The sequence below is a fragment of the Cyrtonyx montezumae genome, unplaced genomic scaffold (assembly GCF_038088225.1).
Source record: "Cyrtonyx montezumae isolate F1298 unplaced genomic scaffold, pur_monq_1.0 scaffold_4, whole genome shotgun sequence".
NCBI classification, from domain to species: Eukaryota; Metazoa; Chordata; class Aves; order Galliformes; family Odontophoridae; genus Cyrtonyx; species Cyrtonyx montezumae.
Window position 1 is genome coordinate 17,710,618 of NW_027072045.1, and position 20,347 is coordinate 17,730,964.

Consider the following 20,347-nt stretch of genomic DNA (forward strand, 5'->3'; position numbering starts at 1 on the left):
CTACAGAGTTCTTGCCATGAACACTCTCTTTTTGATCAGTTTTGTTACTTTTTGTTATGCTACAATCCTCAGGCCCAGGTAAAGTGGCAATTCAGAAGAGACTCTTGTAATACACAACTCTAAAAGCAACTTACCTGAAGAAATTACTCTTCCATTCTGATTACTTTGCTGTGCTGTAAAAGGAAACCAGTAGAAAACAGAACTGGAGAATGAGACCTATCTGACTGACAAACGTGAACTGTAAGTACACAGGTAGAAGCAATCTTGGCCAGTTGAGACAGACAACCTGTTAATACATGAGCTGCCTCATTTGGATGTGTTTCTAAGAAAACTGTGAAATTCACCTGCACCGAGCTATTCTGAAGCATTTAAAACTTGAGGGGATTAGGAAAAAAACCCAACGCATTAGCGTGGAACATTCAGGTTGTTGAAAAGCAAGTCTGACATTTGCATAATTAAAACTCCAGTTGCCTCCAAGTTCTTAGCAGTCTGGGAAAAAAAATTGCATAGCTAGATCAGTTCAGATGATGGTACAAAAAAACTGGATTAAAGTGCAGTGTTGCAGAGATTGTTAGCAATAGCTGTTAGCAATAACAACAAGCTGTAATTATTAAAATACGAACTTGACAAAAATTTGTTTCATTCATTTCATGGTATTTTTTTCTGTAACCTTAATGGTGGTTTGCCTGATGGTGCATTATTTTATTATGACTTTTGCACCCTACTATTACATACATTTTAAATAAATGTAAAACAAAGACAAGTATGATCACTCGAAGTTGTATAGTTTAGAGTACATGGCTTCCAATTTGCTGAGAGGAATGACTACTTTCATCCCCTGTGTACTGAGATCTTGTCTCCATCCGCACTTAACAAATACACCCTAATAAATATAGAAGTAGAAACTAATCTTAACAGTAGAGATCAGTTCTCTAGTACTGGAGTTTGCATTTTCCTAACATATGAAAAAGCCAAAACCAAAACCAACCAATGAACCCTGGTCCACATACAAAGTAAAGCCGATTGATACAAGCTCAAGGTGGGGAAACCGTGCCTGTTTTTATTCAGTTCCAGTTGTAATGGTCTCTTGGAGGTAAATCATAAGGTGTTCTCTCTTCCTCTTCAGGTCCATAATCTAATGGCAGACCATAATTGTAATCAACTGTTAGAACTGGTAATCTTTTACCTTTTTCCATTTCTCTAGTAGTTTCACCGTCAAAAGTTTTTATTTCATAGTCTAATGAACTATCTTCCTGGTGTACAGATGAGGATGGATGCATTGTACATGAAGAATATGGTGCAAATCTGTTTTTTCCCCTGTTAAATTCATCTGAAGGATGCACTCTCCTATTGTCTTCTGGACAACTTGCTCGATGACTGTAGGAAGAGAAAACATGAACAGTGAAACCATTAAAATTTAAAATTGTCTAGCACTAAAAGAACTAGAATTCAGATCTCTACTTTTGTTTTTATCCTCCCAAATTAAAGTCTTCTCAACTAGATGTTAATAACACTTATTTTTCAATTCTAGTGAATACATTTTCAGCTTTTTTTAGTAGGTAAATGAACTAGAAAATGCTTTGTTTCAACTGCTGTTTCTAATTAAAACTGCCTTATTTTCTGAAAGTTTCTTTACTTAGGGCCCGTTCTCATTCTGAATCCATGTTTTCATTTTGTGAAGAATACTTAACGGTAGCTGTCTTTTACACAGCCTCAAGCAACACTATACTTTGTATTTATAGCACTTTTTTTGTATTCTTCTGCAACAGAAGAATCTACGAACATCATATACATTTATTTTTTGTTATGGAGTCTCTTCACTCTCAAGTACAGTATGTACTCTGTAAAATAGTGTATGAAGCTGAGAACAATCTTTCTGCTTTTAAATCTTTACTTTCACTAAACAATACATGAATACTATTGGAAGGGATCTCAGCTGAGCACAAAGTATTTCAAAGGATGGAGATTTCACAGCTGTTCTAGGCAAACCATTTCGGTATCCTCAAAGAAACGGCCTTTTTCCATACAGGCTACAGAACTTCTGATGGTCTAACAAGAGTCTGTTGCCCCTTATCCTATCGCTGCACACCACGAAGAAGAGTCTGCCTCACTCTTTTTAACACTTCCTCATTAACCTGTTGGTAGGCACCAGTTAAGAGTTAAATATAGTATCAGTACCTTAGCTTTTTGCTTACCAAACACAGGCTTTTGTATTTTGAACATAGGTTGTTTTTTTGGTTTTTTTTTTTTTTTATTTTATAAGTTAGCTTAAGCAAATGACTTAAGTGAGGAACACTCAAACAATTTCATAACTACTATGGTCTATATAAAGCCTTATAGAGATGGACTACAATTTAGTCACATTATTAGCTCAGCATTCAGATTCAATGGTTTAAACTGTATTTAAGCAAAAATATTAACAATTTTTTATTACACCACAGTTAATCTTAGTTGGATACTGGAAAAGTAACAATATCAGTCAGAAAACAACACACAAAATATGGTATTTACCTATAACTTCTGTTAAAGTCATCATTGTCAGATCCATAATCTCTGTGAAGTGAAGGAGATGAGGAGAACTGAGGTTCTGATACGTTTTCTTGGGAAGAAAAAGATTGACTTCTGAGGATAATCAAAACAATCATATGTTAAAAGGAAAACAAACTACTGTAGGCTTTTGAAAAGTACTAATTAAAATTACTTCAAATAATTTAATAACAATTAACATTTCTTCAATTAAATTTTATTAGGAATATCTTAATTGTATTAGTTTAACATGTCAAAATGGTATGTTTCATGGGAATGGTACCGCGTCCCATTTCACCTCACAATAAAAAGGATTAAATCAAGTTTTACTAAGCCCAGGAAATATCTGAACTATGTTCTGAAAGATCGAATGAGTATTTGGAAATATATCTGCATGCAACTTAACTACTGAATCCAATTTACTAATAAGTGATATATGATCTTGGGAAAATATGATGCAAGTTCAGAAGCAAAGGGACTTGTAGCAAATGATTAATTCATGCCATAACATAAAGTCAAACTTCCTTGTAACATTACTGTTTATCTCAGTTTAGATGAGAATATAAATGAAAATTCATGCCTTCTGTCTTGAGGATTGCTGTTTAAATTTTAACAAGTTTGTTTCAAGCTGAATCTAAAAAGGTGAAGTGTGAGTTTTGAATTAAAGAAACACAATCTTTCAGTGCCTTCAAAGTTACAGCACTGAAACTTAAGTCAAATACATCCATAGTTCAAAATAAAAAGTTAATTGTTAATTAGCTGATCATTCAAGTGTGATTTTAAATAGATGGCTGTTTAAAATAAATTATTAAAAAAAGAGTTTGAAATTTAAAAGTGCTGCTAATTCTGTTATTACAGTTAAAGGATGATCAAAATAATCATATATTAAGAGGAATACAAACTACTGCAGGCTCCTGAAATGTATCAATTAAAATTCTTTCAAACTGTAATACTTTCAACTGTACCTGTCTGAACACCATTCACGTGGCAGGTCATCTTGAACAGGATGATCATGGAAAGGTCTTGACCTTTTTTGTCCTTGACCTTTATTAACATAATCAAAATCTTTTAACTGAGGCTGCTCCTGTAAGCCATCATAAGGCTGATGGTCATGAAAAGGTCTGCGCCTTTGACCAGGACCTTTATTATCATAATCTTTTAGCTGCATTTCTGTTTGTAAGTCATTGTGAGGTTGGTGATCATGGAAGGGTCTCAGTCTCTGCCCACTGCCCCTGTTTACGAATTCAAAACCTCCCAGTTGCATTTGGGGCTGTGAGTCATCGTGTGACCGATAGTCATGGAAGGGTCTTGGTCTTTGGCCAGCACCTTTATTGACACAATCTAACTCTTTCAACTGCACTGGAGTCTGAAATTGATCATGAGATGGGTGGTTGTGGAACGGTCTTTGCCTCTGGCCACGGCCCCTGCTACCAAAATCAAAATTCTTTGACTTCCTGTCTTCCTGTGAATCACTGTGGGATGGATAGTCAGGAAAAGATCTCTGCCTTTGCCCACGGCCTCTGTTAAATTCCAAGTTCCTTGACTGTCGCTCTGTTTGTACATCAGCACAAAACTGGCGTCCATAGAAAGGTCTCAGCTGTTGTCCAGGTCCCTTGTTACTGAAGTCTAGGTCTTTCAGCTGAACGTCTTCTTGGTAATCATCATAAAACTGGTGATCTGGAAATGGTTTTTGCCTCTGTCCTGATCCCCTATTATAGTCCCAATTTCTCATCTGCATCGGTGCTCTTAAATCATCCTGAGTCTGATGGTCATTAAACGGTCTTCGTCTTCGTCCAGGTCCCTTATTAATGAAATCAAAATCTCTCAGTTGTGTTTGTCCTTGCAAATCATTATGAGAGCTGTCATCATAAACTCTTAATCTTTTCCCAGACCTGTAAAGAATTTTTTTTCTTAAATAGAACATCTGTACTTTTAAGTACTACAAGTTACTAATGAAAATAAGCTTTATTTAATCCAAGAATTGATATGAAACACATTGCAAGTAAAATATATAGGTATCAAAGCTACACAGAATCTAAACTGTAAGTAAAATTATAAAAATTTCAAACAATGTCATAGTAGAAGCTATGACAAACATTCAACTATAATTCTATAGTGCTTGTTCAGCAAGCAAAAAGTGATAAGGAATTAATTAAAAACAAATTGCAGACTGCTGTAGAATAATAAAGAACAGCAGGCAAAGTAAAACTAAAATTTTCCCAAGTGAACTAACTAATCACCAATTCCTAGTAGCACACATTCCCTGTCTTCCCTTTATCTTCTCATTACTTTTTCTAATTCTGTAAATACACTTTGCATGTATAGCTTACATTAATAAAATCTCTTTTAAATTAGAATATTTCAATGCTCCCAGTATTTTAAAACACCAAATCTAAGTGTCAAAATCAGCTGATCCTCCTGTAACATCGTAAGGGATTGCTACTATAAAAACAGGACACAATAAGGAATAATCATCCTCTGCACTATGGGTTTTTGGCTTCTTATTCCATGTTTCAACTTATTACCCCTGAAAATCTTCATTTGGGAACTGTTCCACAGGTCCTTCTGATGCATTTGGTGGGTGAATTATATCCTCATCTGAATCCCATACATCCATTCCAAGGTTACTATGAAGAATAAAAATATCTCTTGTAAGCTTCCTTTTTTTTAACATACTACTGAGGGAGAAAAAAAAAATATCACAAGGATTCTTCAGTTTAGAATTACTGATTTTTTTATATGTTAAATAAAACTTACAGACATTCAAGATTTTCATAGCAAATTTTAATCCTGTAAATCTAGTTGAAGGGCTGTAGAGAAAGTCTAAACTTGACACATTTGGAACAACATCAAAAAATACTTGACACACGTACCGTACGTTTAAAAAAAAAATCCAGCACTGAACTAACAATCATCCTCAGTCACTATAGCAATTAAAGCAGTAAAACAAGAACAAAAGGCACTCAAAATGATCAAAATCAGTCAGATATTATTTTAAAATCAGTGTGATGCTACAAGATGTAATCAGTACAAATAACTTAGTGAGATGTAAATGTTAATTATTCTTAGGTACCCCAGGGTCTGAATATGATAAAGACAAAAGATTCCATATGTGTTAGGAATATCACTACTAAAAGCAGATTTGAGAACAATCTTCCACCTTTCTTTTTTCACTAGGACTGATTTTTTATTTATTTTTTTAACATCTGGTTCCACCACACCGGCAACAGTGGGCAGAGCACACAGCTTGTAGTAAAATCCTCGCAGTAGCTCTTTTCAGTTTACAGTAACAGAATACAGACTCAGTATAGTTGGGATAGTGATACAACAGCACCGGTGCTCAGCAGTACACATCGAAGCCATATGAATTCCAAATATAAACAAAGGTACTTGATGTTATTCAGATGAGAAGTCTTGCAGACTTTATGTAGTTTACTGAATGTTTAAGAGGGACTTAATTTTGGCTTACGAATGTAGCTGAATTTTTTAAAAAATACAACCTGAACAATCTAAGCATGCCACTAAAAGCTTTTGCTTACCTTCTCATTGGTTGTGTTCTGAGGTCTGTGAGATACACAAGACCGTCCATGCAATGACCTCTAGCATCACCAAAAGCTAAAGAAGAAGAGGTATGAGTCTAATGACATGTGCTCAAACTGAGTCATGAGAATGTGAGAAAGCTTTCTGTTCAGCATGAGAAACTGAAAAAAACAGCATTAATACAAATGCTGCGGCAAGCTGTGATTGTTGAAGCAATTTCATTTTTATTTTAAACAACTGAAACTAGCAGTGGCAGCAACCTATGACTGAAAATTTTTCAAACAAAAGACAAAAAATTAAACAGCTGAAACCTCTTGTTCAGTTTGCTAACGCTCAAACCTCACTTGAAATGAAAATCAGCACATTATCTGCTATGGAGATGAGAACAGGAGGTAACAACATGCAACAGCAGAACAGCACACTACAGCAGAACCGCAGTATTTGTGAATACAATTATACTTAAATGTGAAGTACAACTCAATGTTTGTCTGAGTTCAAAGGGTGTAAAATACCTTGGATTGCTGCCTCTGGATCCCAGCCTTCAACATCTATAAGATATCTGAAGGAAAATTTTATTAGATGACTGTCCCAAAGGGATTATAGACTTAATATCTTTTGAGAACACCAATTTTCTTTCTTTTTTCAACCCTTACCTACATATAAGGTAGCCAGTTCTGTTAATTCCATTTGTACAGTGGACACCAATGAGTTTCTCTATCAAGAAAGATAAACACAAGCTTTAATACTTCAGAAAATGAAATTGCTTGATATTAGTACAAAACAAAAAAAGTACTGTACTTTTTAGTACAGCAATGATAAATCATTATTGTTGTTTACAAAATGGTACTGTCATGCTCATCAAATAACAAACACATCCAGACTTTATCTTCTATATGCCTGATCCCAGCAGCAGTTAACTCACTACTTCCAAACTCGTGAAGACTGAGATTAATTCTGAGAACATATGAAAAAGAGAAAGGACTGATATCAGAGAAAGCTGCAGCCTTCAGCTAGAACTGCAGTAATAGGAAAGAATAGAATACAGGTTTTAAAGCAACCTTGAACAACTAGAAAATGTAATATCAAATAAAGTTAATAAACAAATTCTTTTAAAACTTACAAAAAAGGAGAAAAAAATGCATAATATCCTTAGTATCTAGGAGTGCATTACAAGAAGAATTAATTAAACTAGACTGAAAGTTAAGATGATTACCTGGACAAAACACAGAGATTCAGGTTCATACATAGAGAAGCACTCTAACGGGAATCAGTGATGTCAAAAGAAAACATACCATTTTTGAAAAGAGTACACTAATCAGCTGTAGGCTAAAAGGAGAATAACTGAGCACTACTAAGCTTATTAAGCTGTTTCAACTGAGATATTTCCAATAAGGGAAACAGTAATGTGGTCATGCAAGACACTGATATCTCATACACCAATATGCAACAGAAAAAAATGCACCAAATTAAAACACATACGTAAAGGTATGCTGTGCTTGTCACAAAAGAGGGCCTACTTAATGAGAACAAACAGTAAGTATGACAAACTTCACAAAGTTCAGGCAGGGACAAAGTACTGACAGAAGGTCTTTGAAATGGACTTTGATAAATTTTTGAATGAGATCCGCTATCACTGTTTGCCATAGAATGGGAGAGTCATGTTATCATGTACATTTATTCTAGGTTGGCTTCATAACCTTCCAGACAGTAAAAGATCAAACTTATTAAAAATTATTTGTAAGAAGAATCTTGATTAGTTATCAGGGTAACCTGAAACAGAGGGCACGTTACCATGTGTAAGTTAACAAAAAAATTGAAAGTTCTCACACCTCTGAATTTACATAAAACTCTGCCAATATAGTCTCACTAGCTGAAACAGTGGGTATTCATCCAGTAAGAAATGAGAAATCAATTCTCTCAACTTTGAGAATAAGAGATAATTACACTTAAATACAGACTATTCTTTGTCACATTAAAGATCACTTGATAAAAAAGACAAAAATAATTTCCAAATAATTTCCCTAAGCCAAAATAAAGCAAAAGAAGAATTTGCACACTACCTACCTCAACAAGGACTAATGCTGCTTCTTCTATCTTTTATATTTCCCACCATTTCCAGTTCAGGCTCTTACAGCTGAGTCTTAGGTCAGAGCCTTTTCACTCAACAGAGCTGACCATCCACACCAAAACCATCATTACATTCTGCAGCAAAAAACTTTATGCACCTGAGAAGTTAACATCTTTCTCACAGAAAATACCAAAGTAATTAGCATGAAGAAAGCCTGAAGGAATGGTTCCTCAAGAATAGAGAGATGAAAAGTTAAAATCTGTTTACAGAGATCAGGAGCAAAAACGTGAAAAGGTAAAAGCTACAAACAAACAGGCTGTAGCACTGTACTTTCAAACTCCTTTCCCTGAATACATTTCACCTTGTACCATTCCAGGGACAACTGTATTAATGCAAGAATACAAAAACCAGTGACTGATCCACACTGTGGAAATACTGACAATGCATCTGCAAAATGATTTTTAAGAGCCACTAGGACATGACAGCAATAATTCAGAAAACTGCTGTGTGTGACTAAATGGGCTTGATTAGTTTGTGTACCAGTGCCCAGTGCCATCAGAGAAACCCTGTACTATTTTCAGCATCCATAAAGGAGCAGCAGCTGTGACACTGAGTTTATGGGGAACAATCTGAGTGAGATGATGAAAGCTTTGTTTCTACTGAGTATTCTATGTCAGCTAGATGGGAGCAACTGATTTTAACCTTCAAGCACTGGATAGGAAAGACTTCCCCAGCACAATCAGAGAAGTATAATAAAGAGGCCTAACTACAGTGGCATCAAGCAGTACAAAAATACTTTATAGAAAATAAGCCTATGTCTCCGGAGTGGATCAATACATTACCAGAAATTCAAAAGCAAGGTTTTCTCACTTGGAGTTGCTTTGTCAAATGACAGATACAGATATAGCACTATTAGGAAGAGCATTCAAGTGAATTGTTACTTTTGAGAAAGGTATGTTTTAAATACAAGAGATATGTGGTGGTAAACATAATATAGCAATAAATTGGAAAGTGCTGTGGAAAGTCTGAGATCCGAGACATCTTTAAGAATGTATTGTAATAAATAAATGATGCAGCTAGCACAATTTTTTTTCTTTTACAGCATAAGATGCTGATATTTACCATTTCTTGCATTTTCCCATAGGAATTTTCTAACCCATTTTTTGAACTGCAGAATAGTAGCATTATCAGGAACTTCGAGTCCAACAGTATAAAGTTTCTTATACTGCACACTTTTAGGTAAATCCTAGCAACAAGAAAAACATGGCAAAAATTATTGAAATCTTTCATCAGTGAAAACCCTTAAGCAGTATATAAAATAACAGCAATGCAAAACAGTAGTTCCAGCACTGCATAGAAACTGAAAACAATCATGACATGACTCTACAAAGAGAGACACTCTCAGAAACCAATATTTACAGTTCTGTTATAAAACCTTACTTGAGAGAAGTTTCTTTATAACAATTATTTATCCCTGCTAATAAGACAGCACATGAATTAAAAAGAGCAGATTCTTCTAATTCCATTCTAACACTTTCAACTATTATTAGCAACATCTACCCTGCCCCTGCTGAACCACAGTCATATTCACACATCTGCCCTCTTACTGTGTCAAGCCAATGTACATTTGAAGGTCATCATTCAGTTATAACACTGATACTTATTCTCCTTCTCAATAGGAGGCAACCAAAATTCTATCAGCTGGTCAACAAACCTGTCATGATGGAAGCAATTCTGAAATATATCCTTTTTTTCCAGTGGATTCCACTGAACACAAGAAACCACTAAAGAAAATCACCTTTAGACATAAATGAGAATGTGTTCAGGGCACAAGTCTCCAATATCTTTTCTACAATGCCTAGCACTGAAGTCCTTATCCATTATTCTATGCTACCATAGCACAAATAAGCCATCAAAAGCAACCAGTAGGTATGAGGAGTTTCTTCCTGTCATAAAGCACTTTGTTTCTATTAGAAACACAAAGTAACTCTATCTAGAGTTACTCAACTTGTCTATTCCAATTCAAGGTGAGTAAATGCATAAATACTTTCAAACAATTAAGGCAGTAACTATTATAAAATTTGTTATTAATTGTACATTACCTTAACTTCATAGTATCGAGTGGTATACGTTAAATCAATAATTAATCCAAGCTCCACATTTAGGGCTTTCATTGCAGCAATTAAGTCTTTTGGTGTGAACTTCTGGGTTGGGGTAAGCCTCTGGTTAATTGCCTACAATAACAACAGAAAATGATCTTGCTTTTTAACTTCTAATAACAAGACATTCATTATGTTGTTTATTGAAATGGGAAAAGAGCAGTTTTCAAAATGGAATGTTTACAGTATCAAAAGCATATCCAAGTTTTATACAGATTAAAAGGAACCAAATAAAAACAAAATAAAAATTTGTTCCTGTTCCAATGAAAGGGCAAGAAAACATGGAGGATCTTCCACTTACACAACGCTAACAAATAAGCACTAATTTGATAGACAAAAACCCTGCAATTTTACATACATACTGATTAAGTAACTGACTGAACAAGGAAACCCAAAACACTGCAATCCAATCCCCCAAAACTTCTTTTGTCCCACACAACAGCACGTTAACAGTATTTCACATAAAACATCAGGAGTTGTGATGCCAGGGTTCACTTACACACAAGGCTTTAACTCTCTCCCCACAAATGTTACGCAGGCATTCTTATTCCTGGTTCAACTCTTGGCAAAAAGCACTTGCATATCACCTAGCACTGGGAAAGGTTAAATAAGACTAAAATACAGTGGCGTGTTGGTGGATAATGAATAATTTATTTCATTTGACAGACACAGTGGGAAAATTGTTTACTCACCCTATTGTAGCTGTGGTTTCTGAAACGTGCTCTCCGCTCTAGGTATGAAAATGCCTCGTGCACAAAACTGGATTTTCTCTGAATAGCGCACTGCCCACTGTGAGAGCCTTTTGACACAGGCTCTGTCACCACCAATAAAGACAGTGGCAAAACAGATGCAGCAGCCTCAACCACCTCTCAGTTCCTTTGTTAATAAGAAATTCAAGTAGACTGGACTCAGAACTAACGGAAAGGAAGGCAGTCACAGACCACACACCTCTCAGAACCACAGGTGCTATAGGGTAGCTAACTATTCCATCTTCTAACCGTGCAGATTCTAACCTAAGATGCTAGCAAGCACTTTGAGTTGAGTCTGGAAACAGAGAGAGGAATTCTAATTAAAGAATGAACAGCAGGACATTCTTATCTATCAAAGCTGGAATACGATTAGAAAGCTTGCACTGAAACAGTAGGGTAGGAAGTGCATAGAAGTATTCACTCCTGAGTATTTCAAATATTGGTTCACTGCTGAAAAACAGGGGAGGCTAAGTCCAAACAAAATGAAGAATAGTCAATTATCTCTAAATTACTTAGAAGTGATTTTTAATAAGATTTGAAACTGAATTTACAAACTTTCAGGTGACAACTACTAACCCGCAGAAGCCTATGACAGAACTTAAAAGTGAACTATGTGAACTCACACTTAACATCAAGTGGAAATACATCTTACAAAAATAAGACGTCTGTAAACAACTGATCACACAGTGAAGCAATATAACTGTGTTATGAAAAAATATTTGAGATGTTCAGAAAAACTCAGCAGGAATTGTCAGAGTACACTTGCCCTTTTTATGATCTCTGGTGGAGCTCCTTTCAGGCTATCAAGGAATTACAGGGGAAGGGTAAAATTAGTACCTTCCTCTGAAACCTAGAGAAATGGGAAACTAGAAACATGTGCAGTGCACAAATCCTGCCCAGAGCAGAGTGTGTCTATGCAAAAAATTGGTGGAATTACAGGAGCTGATGATGCAAAAAATCTCTCATATCCTAACAGCAGATAAGCTAATTACAAATCTTCTGAATTTTATTTCCACTGATAAGTAGGTCTACCTCTGGCAGTCTTTGGTAGAAAGGCACATGGCTACAACACCATCCTTTAATCATGAAGAGTAAGTATGACCAAGGTCTTTGGTGTCAAAGCAACCAAACCATCATACTGAAGCTGGGAAAGCACCTGAGGAAGTAAACCCTGCGAGCATTCCACTTCAGTCTTTGCTGAAAGAAGTGAACTGAATAGTGACTGAAAATGTAAGGGGCACTAATATGCCAGAAGATGAATTTTATTTTTTTTTACTATATGTATACTAGAGTGCAATCAGTAGATAATAGTTTAGACAGAATACTTACTTTAACTGCTATGGTTATGTCTAGTCATTGAACATTAAAAGAGCTTAGAAACTCTTCTTTCCTGTGTATCTGGTGAGAACTTGTACAAATTAATTTACACAGCATCTGTGTTAATTTATACAGAAGGACAAATTTGCAACCGTGTACCTCAATCCACCAAAAAACTGAAGACTCCACATTGTATTCTGTCACAAAAAAAATCAGAGATCTGGCTTAGTGTATTTACTGGATTAAGACTTTATTCCACGTTATTAGGAATCTAATGGAGTTACTAACACATTAATAGAATAAATAATATTGTGTTTCTCCATATCATTGGAGCTTACTACTAATCTAAGTCTCTAATTTTAAACGTACTGCAGTGGCAAGTGTATTTTAATAAGTGCTTCATCTCTGAAAAATCGTATTATGGCTTATACTGCCTATACTGTTATTCGTATTTCAAACCCCTCCCATGGTAATAATGACTTTCCTTCCAACAGTCATGAAAAGATGTTACAAAGATGTTGAATTTATGCCACTAAATTGGTGACCAAACTATTTTACTGATTTGTTAGAGACTATATGATTTACAGAAGGTAAAGATTAACACCAAATACATACATCAGAAGAGTGGAAAAAAACCAAAGACCATTATGTAAATAAAGCCAATGGTAGATGACTGGATTGATTATTTAAAGAACACAAAATATTTTTCCACAAATCTTTCCTGAAGCTTGCATGAATATTAATGCTATTTTTAATTACTTTTGTATTGTATTTAGTAAAGGGAATGTGTAGTTACTGTTTATACATACCCCTTTTAAAGGTACTTTGAATGCAATAAATCTAGTTCCTGGTATAGGCTGCCCAACTGGTGTCAAACTCCTCCACCTGTAACAAAATAAATATTTATTTCAAAATACTTTTATACAACAAATGACAACAAAAGACACAGGTAGCTCTAAGTAAAGCTTCTAAAATGACTTCTGTCCTCTTTGGATTAAAATTTTGGTAAAACGAAGCACATAAAAAGCCCTTTTCTTTAAAACTGTAATAACAGTTACTTCATATGAAGTATCTTTGTAAAATAGCAGACAACTGTGCTGTAATACTTAGCACAGATTTAATGTATTAGTTATTTAAAACTTCTTCAATCATAAAGACACAATAGTTAACTTTTTCTGCCTAAGACAGACCACACAGCTAATAGCATAAGGCATTAAGATTTACATTTCCAAAAAGCAGAATTCAATAGTTCCAAAATTTCTTGATCACGTAAGCAAGCAGTTGCAATGGATATGCACAGAAGTTTGAGAAGGATGGCCAATTAAAGCTTTGTATGTACATAAAAATCAGCTTTCTATAAAATCATCCTCCGTTAGTAACCTGACTGTCTCACCAAGCAATTAACATCCTTTTAGAAGTCACAAGAATTTGTTTTGTTATGATCTTTACACACAGCTAATAGCATAGCATTCTTCAGGGATAAATGAAAGAGGCAGCTGCCTAAGAGATGCTCTAAGAATATTAGTGTACTTATTTAGCACACTACACAACTTACACAAAGACACTCCTATTGTTTGCAAGCATAAAACCAGGAGTCACAATAAAATGAATATTCATTCTCCATAAAGCACTATCATAAAGAAAATACTTTTTACAGATAACATGCTTGACTGCTATCATACAGTAGAATTATGTACCCAAATCTGCAGTTATTCCACAAAGTGGTTTCGAGGTACTGACAGCATATTCCAAAACGATCTTTTTCCTTCCTTTCTTTTTAAGCTTCCAGAAAACTCTGTTCCCTCAGAACATTAGGGAAGCATTTACAGACGAGGAGCACCAACATAAAGTATAGCACAACAAAGCTAAACAGGTTAAAAAAAAAACAAAAAAACTCACTTTTTACATTACAATTCCCAGAAATTTTTCAGTGGCTGGATCAATTTTTCAACTTGGCTGAATCAAACGCTCTCAGAAAGCTGTTACAGCCTCACTTAAATGATTCAGATGACAATGAAATGCTAAGTTTACTTTTCATTAAAAATTACAAAACTTTTAGATTTTGCAAGCATATTCACTTCTCAATATGCTTCTTTTTCAGGGCAACATTTTTCACTACTCTTTCTCTTGGTACTCTCAAAAACACAAAGAGTAGTAGATAGTTTGATAGTAGAAAAATTAAGCACAAATCCTTTCAGTAACACGAATAACATGTTACAACAATCAAATTAGTAGTAGTTCCAAAGCCACAAAGAGATGACATTCACTAATTTTACACTGTACTGAATAAATTCTTCATGTAGCACATTTCAGAGATGCCAGTATACCCATGACTAGAGGACACGTTCCCTGCAGCATGCCTCCTAGTTTAAGACAGATACATTCAATATGAATTGCTCCAAGATCGCAAACAGCTTAAGCATACAGAAAATACTACTGAACCTAACAAAACCCACAACGTGTACATCCAGACTGCAAGATAAATTGTACCAAAGAAAACTTTAATCAACCCTGTGCAGTTTAATTTTATCTCATTCACGTCATAAATCGCTGTGATTCTGTGATCACCTTCAAAAGATGGTAAATACCGTGAACCATTATTAGATGTACATTTGATCTGAAATACTGTTAAAATTAATGAGAAAAACAAGTTTAACACTGTCTATTTTTAATAACTCAGGAAATTATATCAAAAATGTTTGCTCTCAAACTTGCAGGCAGAAATCAGAAAACAGGCTGCTTCTGGGAATAGAGAAACTAGTAGCAAAACCAATAAAACTTACAACATGCTTTACAGCACTGGGATTCAACCATCAAGCAGCCCAAAGCTATACTCACATAGACACATTCAGAAACATTTTGAAGGAAGACAGAAGTAAAGTAACCCAACCACAGAAGACCTATTAGCTCATGCAGATAGACAGCTGGATGGCGTAGGTTAGAAACTCAAGTTGCCTTTAACCAGCTTTCTCTTGGAAAACTGTGTAAGTAGAAATCTACTGTGATTAACATAAAATTCCAAGCAACTAAAAATCAGGAAGAAATGGTTAAAAAAAACTCCTTAAAAATCCTATTTAAAAGATTCAATGCCATCATCATTCCTGTAAATTAAAAGGTTTGAGCAAAAACCACTGAGCTGGACATAAAGTAGCTGAGAAGACAGTGAAAAGCTTCCTCAAAGAGCCAGTAGCATCTCACTGAGAAACAGACACAATGTGTGTTTCTAGGGATTAGAGACATTTAGGCATTTACATTACAGAGGGGACAGCTCTGGCCATAGAGCAGTCACATTAGAAAGATGTTGTGATACCAGTCTAAGATGGAATTGCAGTGAAACGTGACAGCTAAAAAACCCAAACAATAATCAAATGAAGATGGAAATACCAGCAAGAAAATGAGAACTTCTGTATGAAACACAGTGGCTGTCAAAATGCAGGCAGTGAGTTGTCATTCTCTAAGGCAAACTGTTACCATACAATCTGTGCTATTTCTGATCTTTTCATAAAACAAGCAGCCAGGACAAACACCCCTCTGAACCTCATACATGTAAATGAACCGCAAATCAAATTCTGCTTTAAGTTTGCATCAAAACAGCTGAGAGGCTTTTATCAACAACATGGTTAGTTTTTTTTCTGGTCTCTATACAAAACCACAAACCCAAAATTTATTTGTTCTAATAGAGAAGTACTTAAGAGAGAATAGCACTCAAATAGAAAGTGACATATTGCACACACACAACACGTTTTTAATTATGACTTTATTTCTGTAAGTTTTCAAATAGGTAAACAATCCATGGAATACATGCAGAGTAACATCTGAAAGGTAATGAAACAAAAAATAATGAATTGTTTAATTCTTTACCTTTCCCACTTCTCTATGTTTTGCCTTCATCACTTCCCAACTAACATTACAACTACTATTATGTTTATCCATTGTTGCTTAAATGGAAAGCACTGTTTTACTGTCTTGCTTTTTGTCTAAAAATTTCAGCTGTGTGTTAACAGGTGGATTTGCTGTCTTAAAAAAATGTCATGGATCCTATTAAAAGTATGTTCACAATGCATAGGTAGAAATTGTTCAATCTTGTCTTTATAATAGTAACAATCCAAGGAGTGGAGGTTTTTTCTTTTTTTAAAAATTAGAAGGGAAGTATAAAATACTGTTACATATCTGCAGATGCTTTTCAAAGCAGAACCTGAGTTCATGCAATTATGCCCACAGTAGGATTTGGGATGCTGATGCACCACGTGTAAGTCTGCAAAACCATCACAGCACTCTGCTCGTTAGAAAGCTTGAACACATTCTACTGGCTGACTCTCCTCTAAAACACCATAGCACACAACTATCAAAAGACAGTACAATTTCAGACCCTGGTGGAAAGTGCAGCAGAGCAGGATACATGAATCCCTTTCTTACATTACATCTCATTTTGTTACAAAATCACCTCTACAGCACTGTTTTATAGGCTTGAGGCTGCAATGGATACTGCACACCTTAGTTTTGCTCCAAGACTTTACTGGGAAAAGGGAAAAAAATCATTCTTGCTATGAAAGAATATGGAAAATTGTACTTCCAGGCTATTTCCTCCCTTCTCTGCTGGAGCAAAGGTTGTGCAAAAAGCATAACATCAAGCATTCTGGGATAGGGGAAAGTGACAGGTATCCAAGAACAAGGTATGAGACTTGTACTGCAGTTCCAGTGGCAACTTCAGCAATTAACACTTCTTCAAGAGCTGAGTACAATCACAGTTCTGATTTCAGCAAGCCTGCCCAGTGCTATAACACAACCCCTACGTACAGGCAACTTGCTGTATGCAATGCATACAGCTGCAGACTTAGCACTGTAAAGGGTGACAGTAATAGCTGACCAATTCTTAAAAATCCACTATTTCTTGTTTATTTTTACTGTCTCTAGCTAAAGCCTAATTAATTATGCTTTAATTAGCATAAAGGAACCTGGATTAAAACTGTGAAGAACTGAATAAAAAATGGAGGCAGTAACAAAGACAACCTAAAAAAAAATGTTGGCTGTTGCTTAACTGCTACCAGGCTACCAAAAAAGTTAAGTTTTTTTATTTACTATTAAAATACTGTGGTATGATTGAGATTTTACTTCCATAGTTAAATATTGTATAGACTGGTCTCAGTGCTATAGCATACCACAATCTTACTTCTTCCAACATCTTCTTTGGCAAGCAGATAGCATGCCCAGCAGCACCTAGATTAAAATTATGTCTCCTTCATTTAATTTCCAGTGCTCATCACTACTGTTTCCTGGTCTACTCATCTAATTTATAGTGAAGAACTACAACATACTGTGGTAGCACAAGGATGACATCAGTACAGTGCTGCATGACGTTGACAGTCCAACAAGTCCTTTAACTCCTTTACTGCCAAAATCTTGATACTGTGGATGAATTGGTTAAAAAAAGCCCGATTGGTTACTAGTATTAAAAAGTATCTGAAAAAGCTGAGAGCACTTCAGTATCATGAGCTTTGTTAGATGATAACACTAGCTTTACAAGCAGTTAAGCAGCTGTTCCTTGCCTTGAAAGATACACAGGTGTTAGTTTCTCATCAGAGAAGCCAGAAGCACAACCCATTGTTTCTTCCATATTTACAGAAGAAATGCATGCAACCTAGAAGCACCTCAAGCTCAAATGCCATGGGAAAAAGAAGGGAAAAATGAGTACCTGATACATTCACAACATTTTAGTAATAATTTCTAAGTACAATGATGACAAGCAGTAATTATTCTTACAGGCTTCCTCAGTTATTGCTTGCAAGCCTAACCCACTTTCAGCATAACTTTTTGTACTCAAGTTCTAACTGAACTTTCACAGAAACTTTAAAAAAATAAATGCTCACACAGTACTTTCTTAAATTTTATTCTATTTTTTTAATCTCTGTCTACTGTTAAAAAAAACCCAAGTTTCTAGAGGCTACTTTAAAAAAAACTGTTTTTCACTTGTTTCTACTCATTGCTTTTATGCCAGCATGTTTTATAAGAAAACACACTTTTTTGTATATCGTTGCTCCTCTCAATAAAGTTCCCCTGGCTAATGTCCACCTTTCACAAAATATCATACTAATTTCAAGTTATCATCCCATTACAACATGCCTATGTATCTCAGCACATCCTTCTACCACAAAGTTTGTTCTACTATCAGCAGTAAAACATAGGTTAAGCTTTGAAACGTGAACTTCCTTTAACTTTTTTCCTTTTTTTTTCTTTTTTTTTAAACAGAGCAGAACAGTAGGCCCACATTTGTTTCAAATGAGAGTATTCTGTGGTGCCCATGTGCACTTCCATGCAGGTCATCAGAAAGCAAGTAGAATAACGCATTCTTTTGTCTTTTTATTTTCACTAAGATTACATTTTTGTCATCCTATTGTAAAAACAAAAAACAAAAGAAAGAGGATAACATGTTTCTGGACCTGTGTGTTCCTTGCTTGCGTGCATGCAACCACCTGCTCTCATCTCACCTGCTCTTTCCTTACTCTGAGCAGTCAGAATGGGCTACTCTTCCATTTCCCCAGGTAAGTACACATCTGGGATGTGAGTTAGGAAGAAGGGACTGCATCTGGCTGATGATGGAGAATGTTCACAGACAGGCTGGAGCATCATACTTACCTGCACGATGAAGGGTTGTGTTGTTCCTGTCTTGGAGAAGATACCTACCTCACCTGGCAGTATATGGTGAAGTTATTTTCTTGTAGCAAGAAAGGGCCTGGGGCAGTAAGTGCCCCTTCTCTATGGGCAGGGCTGTGCCCACTCCTGCCTCTCGCTTAGTGTGAGGGATACTTACCCCTCTGGGATAGTGTTCTTCTTTACCATGCTGAAAGCAGGAGCAGGCAGAGCAGGAGACAGCGGTGAAAGTGCGCACTGCAGCAAAGGAGAGAGAACCGCGCAGTTAACACGGTGCCTATCTCTTTCTCCATCAATGGGCATTTTCACAGGGCTGACTCAAGGTAAAATAAACGAAGCAGTCAGCCGCGTCTGGAAGCCATCCTGAAATCGTTCTGCTGTTTGCAAGCTACCCTACGTTCTCCGTTGCTACTGTACAAGAGGGAAAGACAACAACTCACCTCTCCTCTCCAGGAGACCAAAAGAACCAGAGAGGAGAGGCAGCGGGTTTCTAACTCTCGCAGCAGCGCTACGAGGGTGAAGATCTTCCCGGCAGACACAGAGCGGTCTGCTCAACCCTCGTGCTCCCACAGCCGGAACTCGTCTCAACGAGAAGCTGCGAGCACCTGCAAGAGCCGAGGCCGGCACCTCAGCGGGCGGGCGGACCACCCGCCCCGCGCTACCCTCAGCGGGGCCGACCCCGGCGGGGCGCGGAGCTCCCCCTGCGGCCGAGGGCCCATGGCCGCCACTCCACAGAGGACGCCTCGAGGCCGGGCCGGCTCGGGGCACTGGGCGGGAAACCGCCGAGCCGAGAGGAGGAATTAAAAAGAAGACACGGGGGCAAAGGAGAGGTCGCGGCCTGACAGCTGGGGGCCGGGCTGTCGGCGATGGGCCGGGCCGTGAGGAGCAGGGCGCGGGCTGCAGCAGGATGCGGTAACAGGGAAAGGCCCGGGCGCCGGGGCGGGGAGGAGCGGGGCTGCGGGCGGCCCGTACCCTGACAGGATTTCCCTTGCAGAGGAAGGCTGGAGCGAGACGGGCGGCACAGAACGTTCCCGAAAGGGTCTCGACTGCGCACGCTCAGCGGCCGGCCAGCTTGCCAGCAGGGAGTATTGCGCCTGCTCCTCACGGCCGGGCCGGCAGGCTCCGAGCGCGCATGCGCGGCGAGCTGGAGGCGGGCGATCCTCCGTTCAGCGTGTATGACCAAGCGGCCGATGGGATGCGGCGCTGCGTGCGCGGGGAGCGCACGCGTGTTGTGGATGGTGCTTGTGGAGGACGGTGCAGCTTTTTGTGCGGTGGCTGTCCCGTCGCTCTCAGGCTCTGTGCAGAGTGGGTGCAAGCATATAGGTGTGCTTTCCTCAGCG

General features: G+C 37.2%; 1 protein-coding gene across 6 annotated transcripts; it reads right to left on the reverse strand.

Moving 5' to 3' along the window:
• Positions 1 to 391: 391 nt before the first annotated feature.
• On the reverse strand, positions 392 to 20,065 carry LOC136055201 (uncharacterized). Of its 6 annotated transcripts, XM_065746906.1 has the most exons (14): positions 19,980 to 20,047; positions 19,448 to 19,612; positions 13,169 to 13,244; positions 12,519 to 12,556; positions 10,986 to 11,169; positions 10,237 to 10,368; positions 9,257 to 9,380; positions 6,720 to 6,780; positions 6,579 to 6,625; positions 6,066 to 6,141; positions 5,052 to 5,153; positions 3,492 to 4,418; positions 2,512 to 2,622; positions 392 to 1,377 (listed from the first exon to the last, which is right to left on the reverse strand). In XM_065746906.1, the coding sequence occupies exons 6-14, from the start codon at positions 10,306 to 10,308 to the stop codon at positions 1,065 to 1,067; spliced, it is 1,833 nt and encodes a 610-aa protein (XP_065602978.1). In that variant the 5' UTR covers positions 10,309 to 10,368; positions 10,986 to 11,169; positions 12,519 to 12,556; positions 13,169 to 13,244; positions 19,448 to 19,612; positions 19,980 to 20,047; the 3' UTR covers positions 392 to 1,064. The 6 variants fall into 6 exon arrangements, with proteins under 6 accessions (XP_065602978.1, XP_065602976.1, XP_065602977.1 ...); XM_065746904.1 differs by lacking the exons at positions 10,986 to 11,169; positions 12,519 to 12,556 and adding an exon at positions 19,168 to 19,244 and having other exon boundaries at positions 19,980 to 20,048; XM_065746905.1 differs by lacking the exons at positions 10,986 to 11,169; positions 12,519 to 12,556; positions 19,448 to 19,612 and adding an exon at positions 19,168 to 19,244 and having other exon boundaries at positions 19,980 to 20,065.
• Between the last annotated feature and the right edge of the window lie 282 nt (positions 20,066 to 20,347).

Bases quoted from the DNA above. Each gene is read 5' to 3' on its own strand.
- LOC136055201 (XM_065746903.1), bottom strand. From the start codon at position 19,310: ATGCCCATTGATGGAGAAAGAGATAGGCACCGTGTTAACTGCGCGGTT. The intron at 10,369-13,168 runs GTATGTATAAAC...TTGTTATTGTAG, and splicing joins TCAAAGTACCTTTAAAAGGG to GCAATTAACCAGAGGCTTAC. The intron at 4,419-5,051 runs GTAATAAGTTGA...AATTCTTTACAG, and splicing joins CCAAATGAAGATTTTCAGGG to GTCTGGGAAAAGATTAAGAG.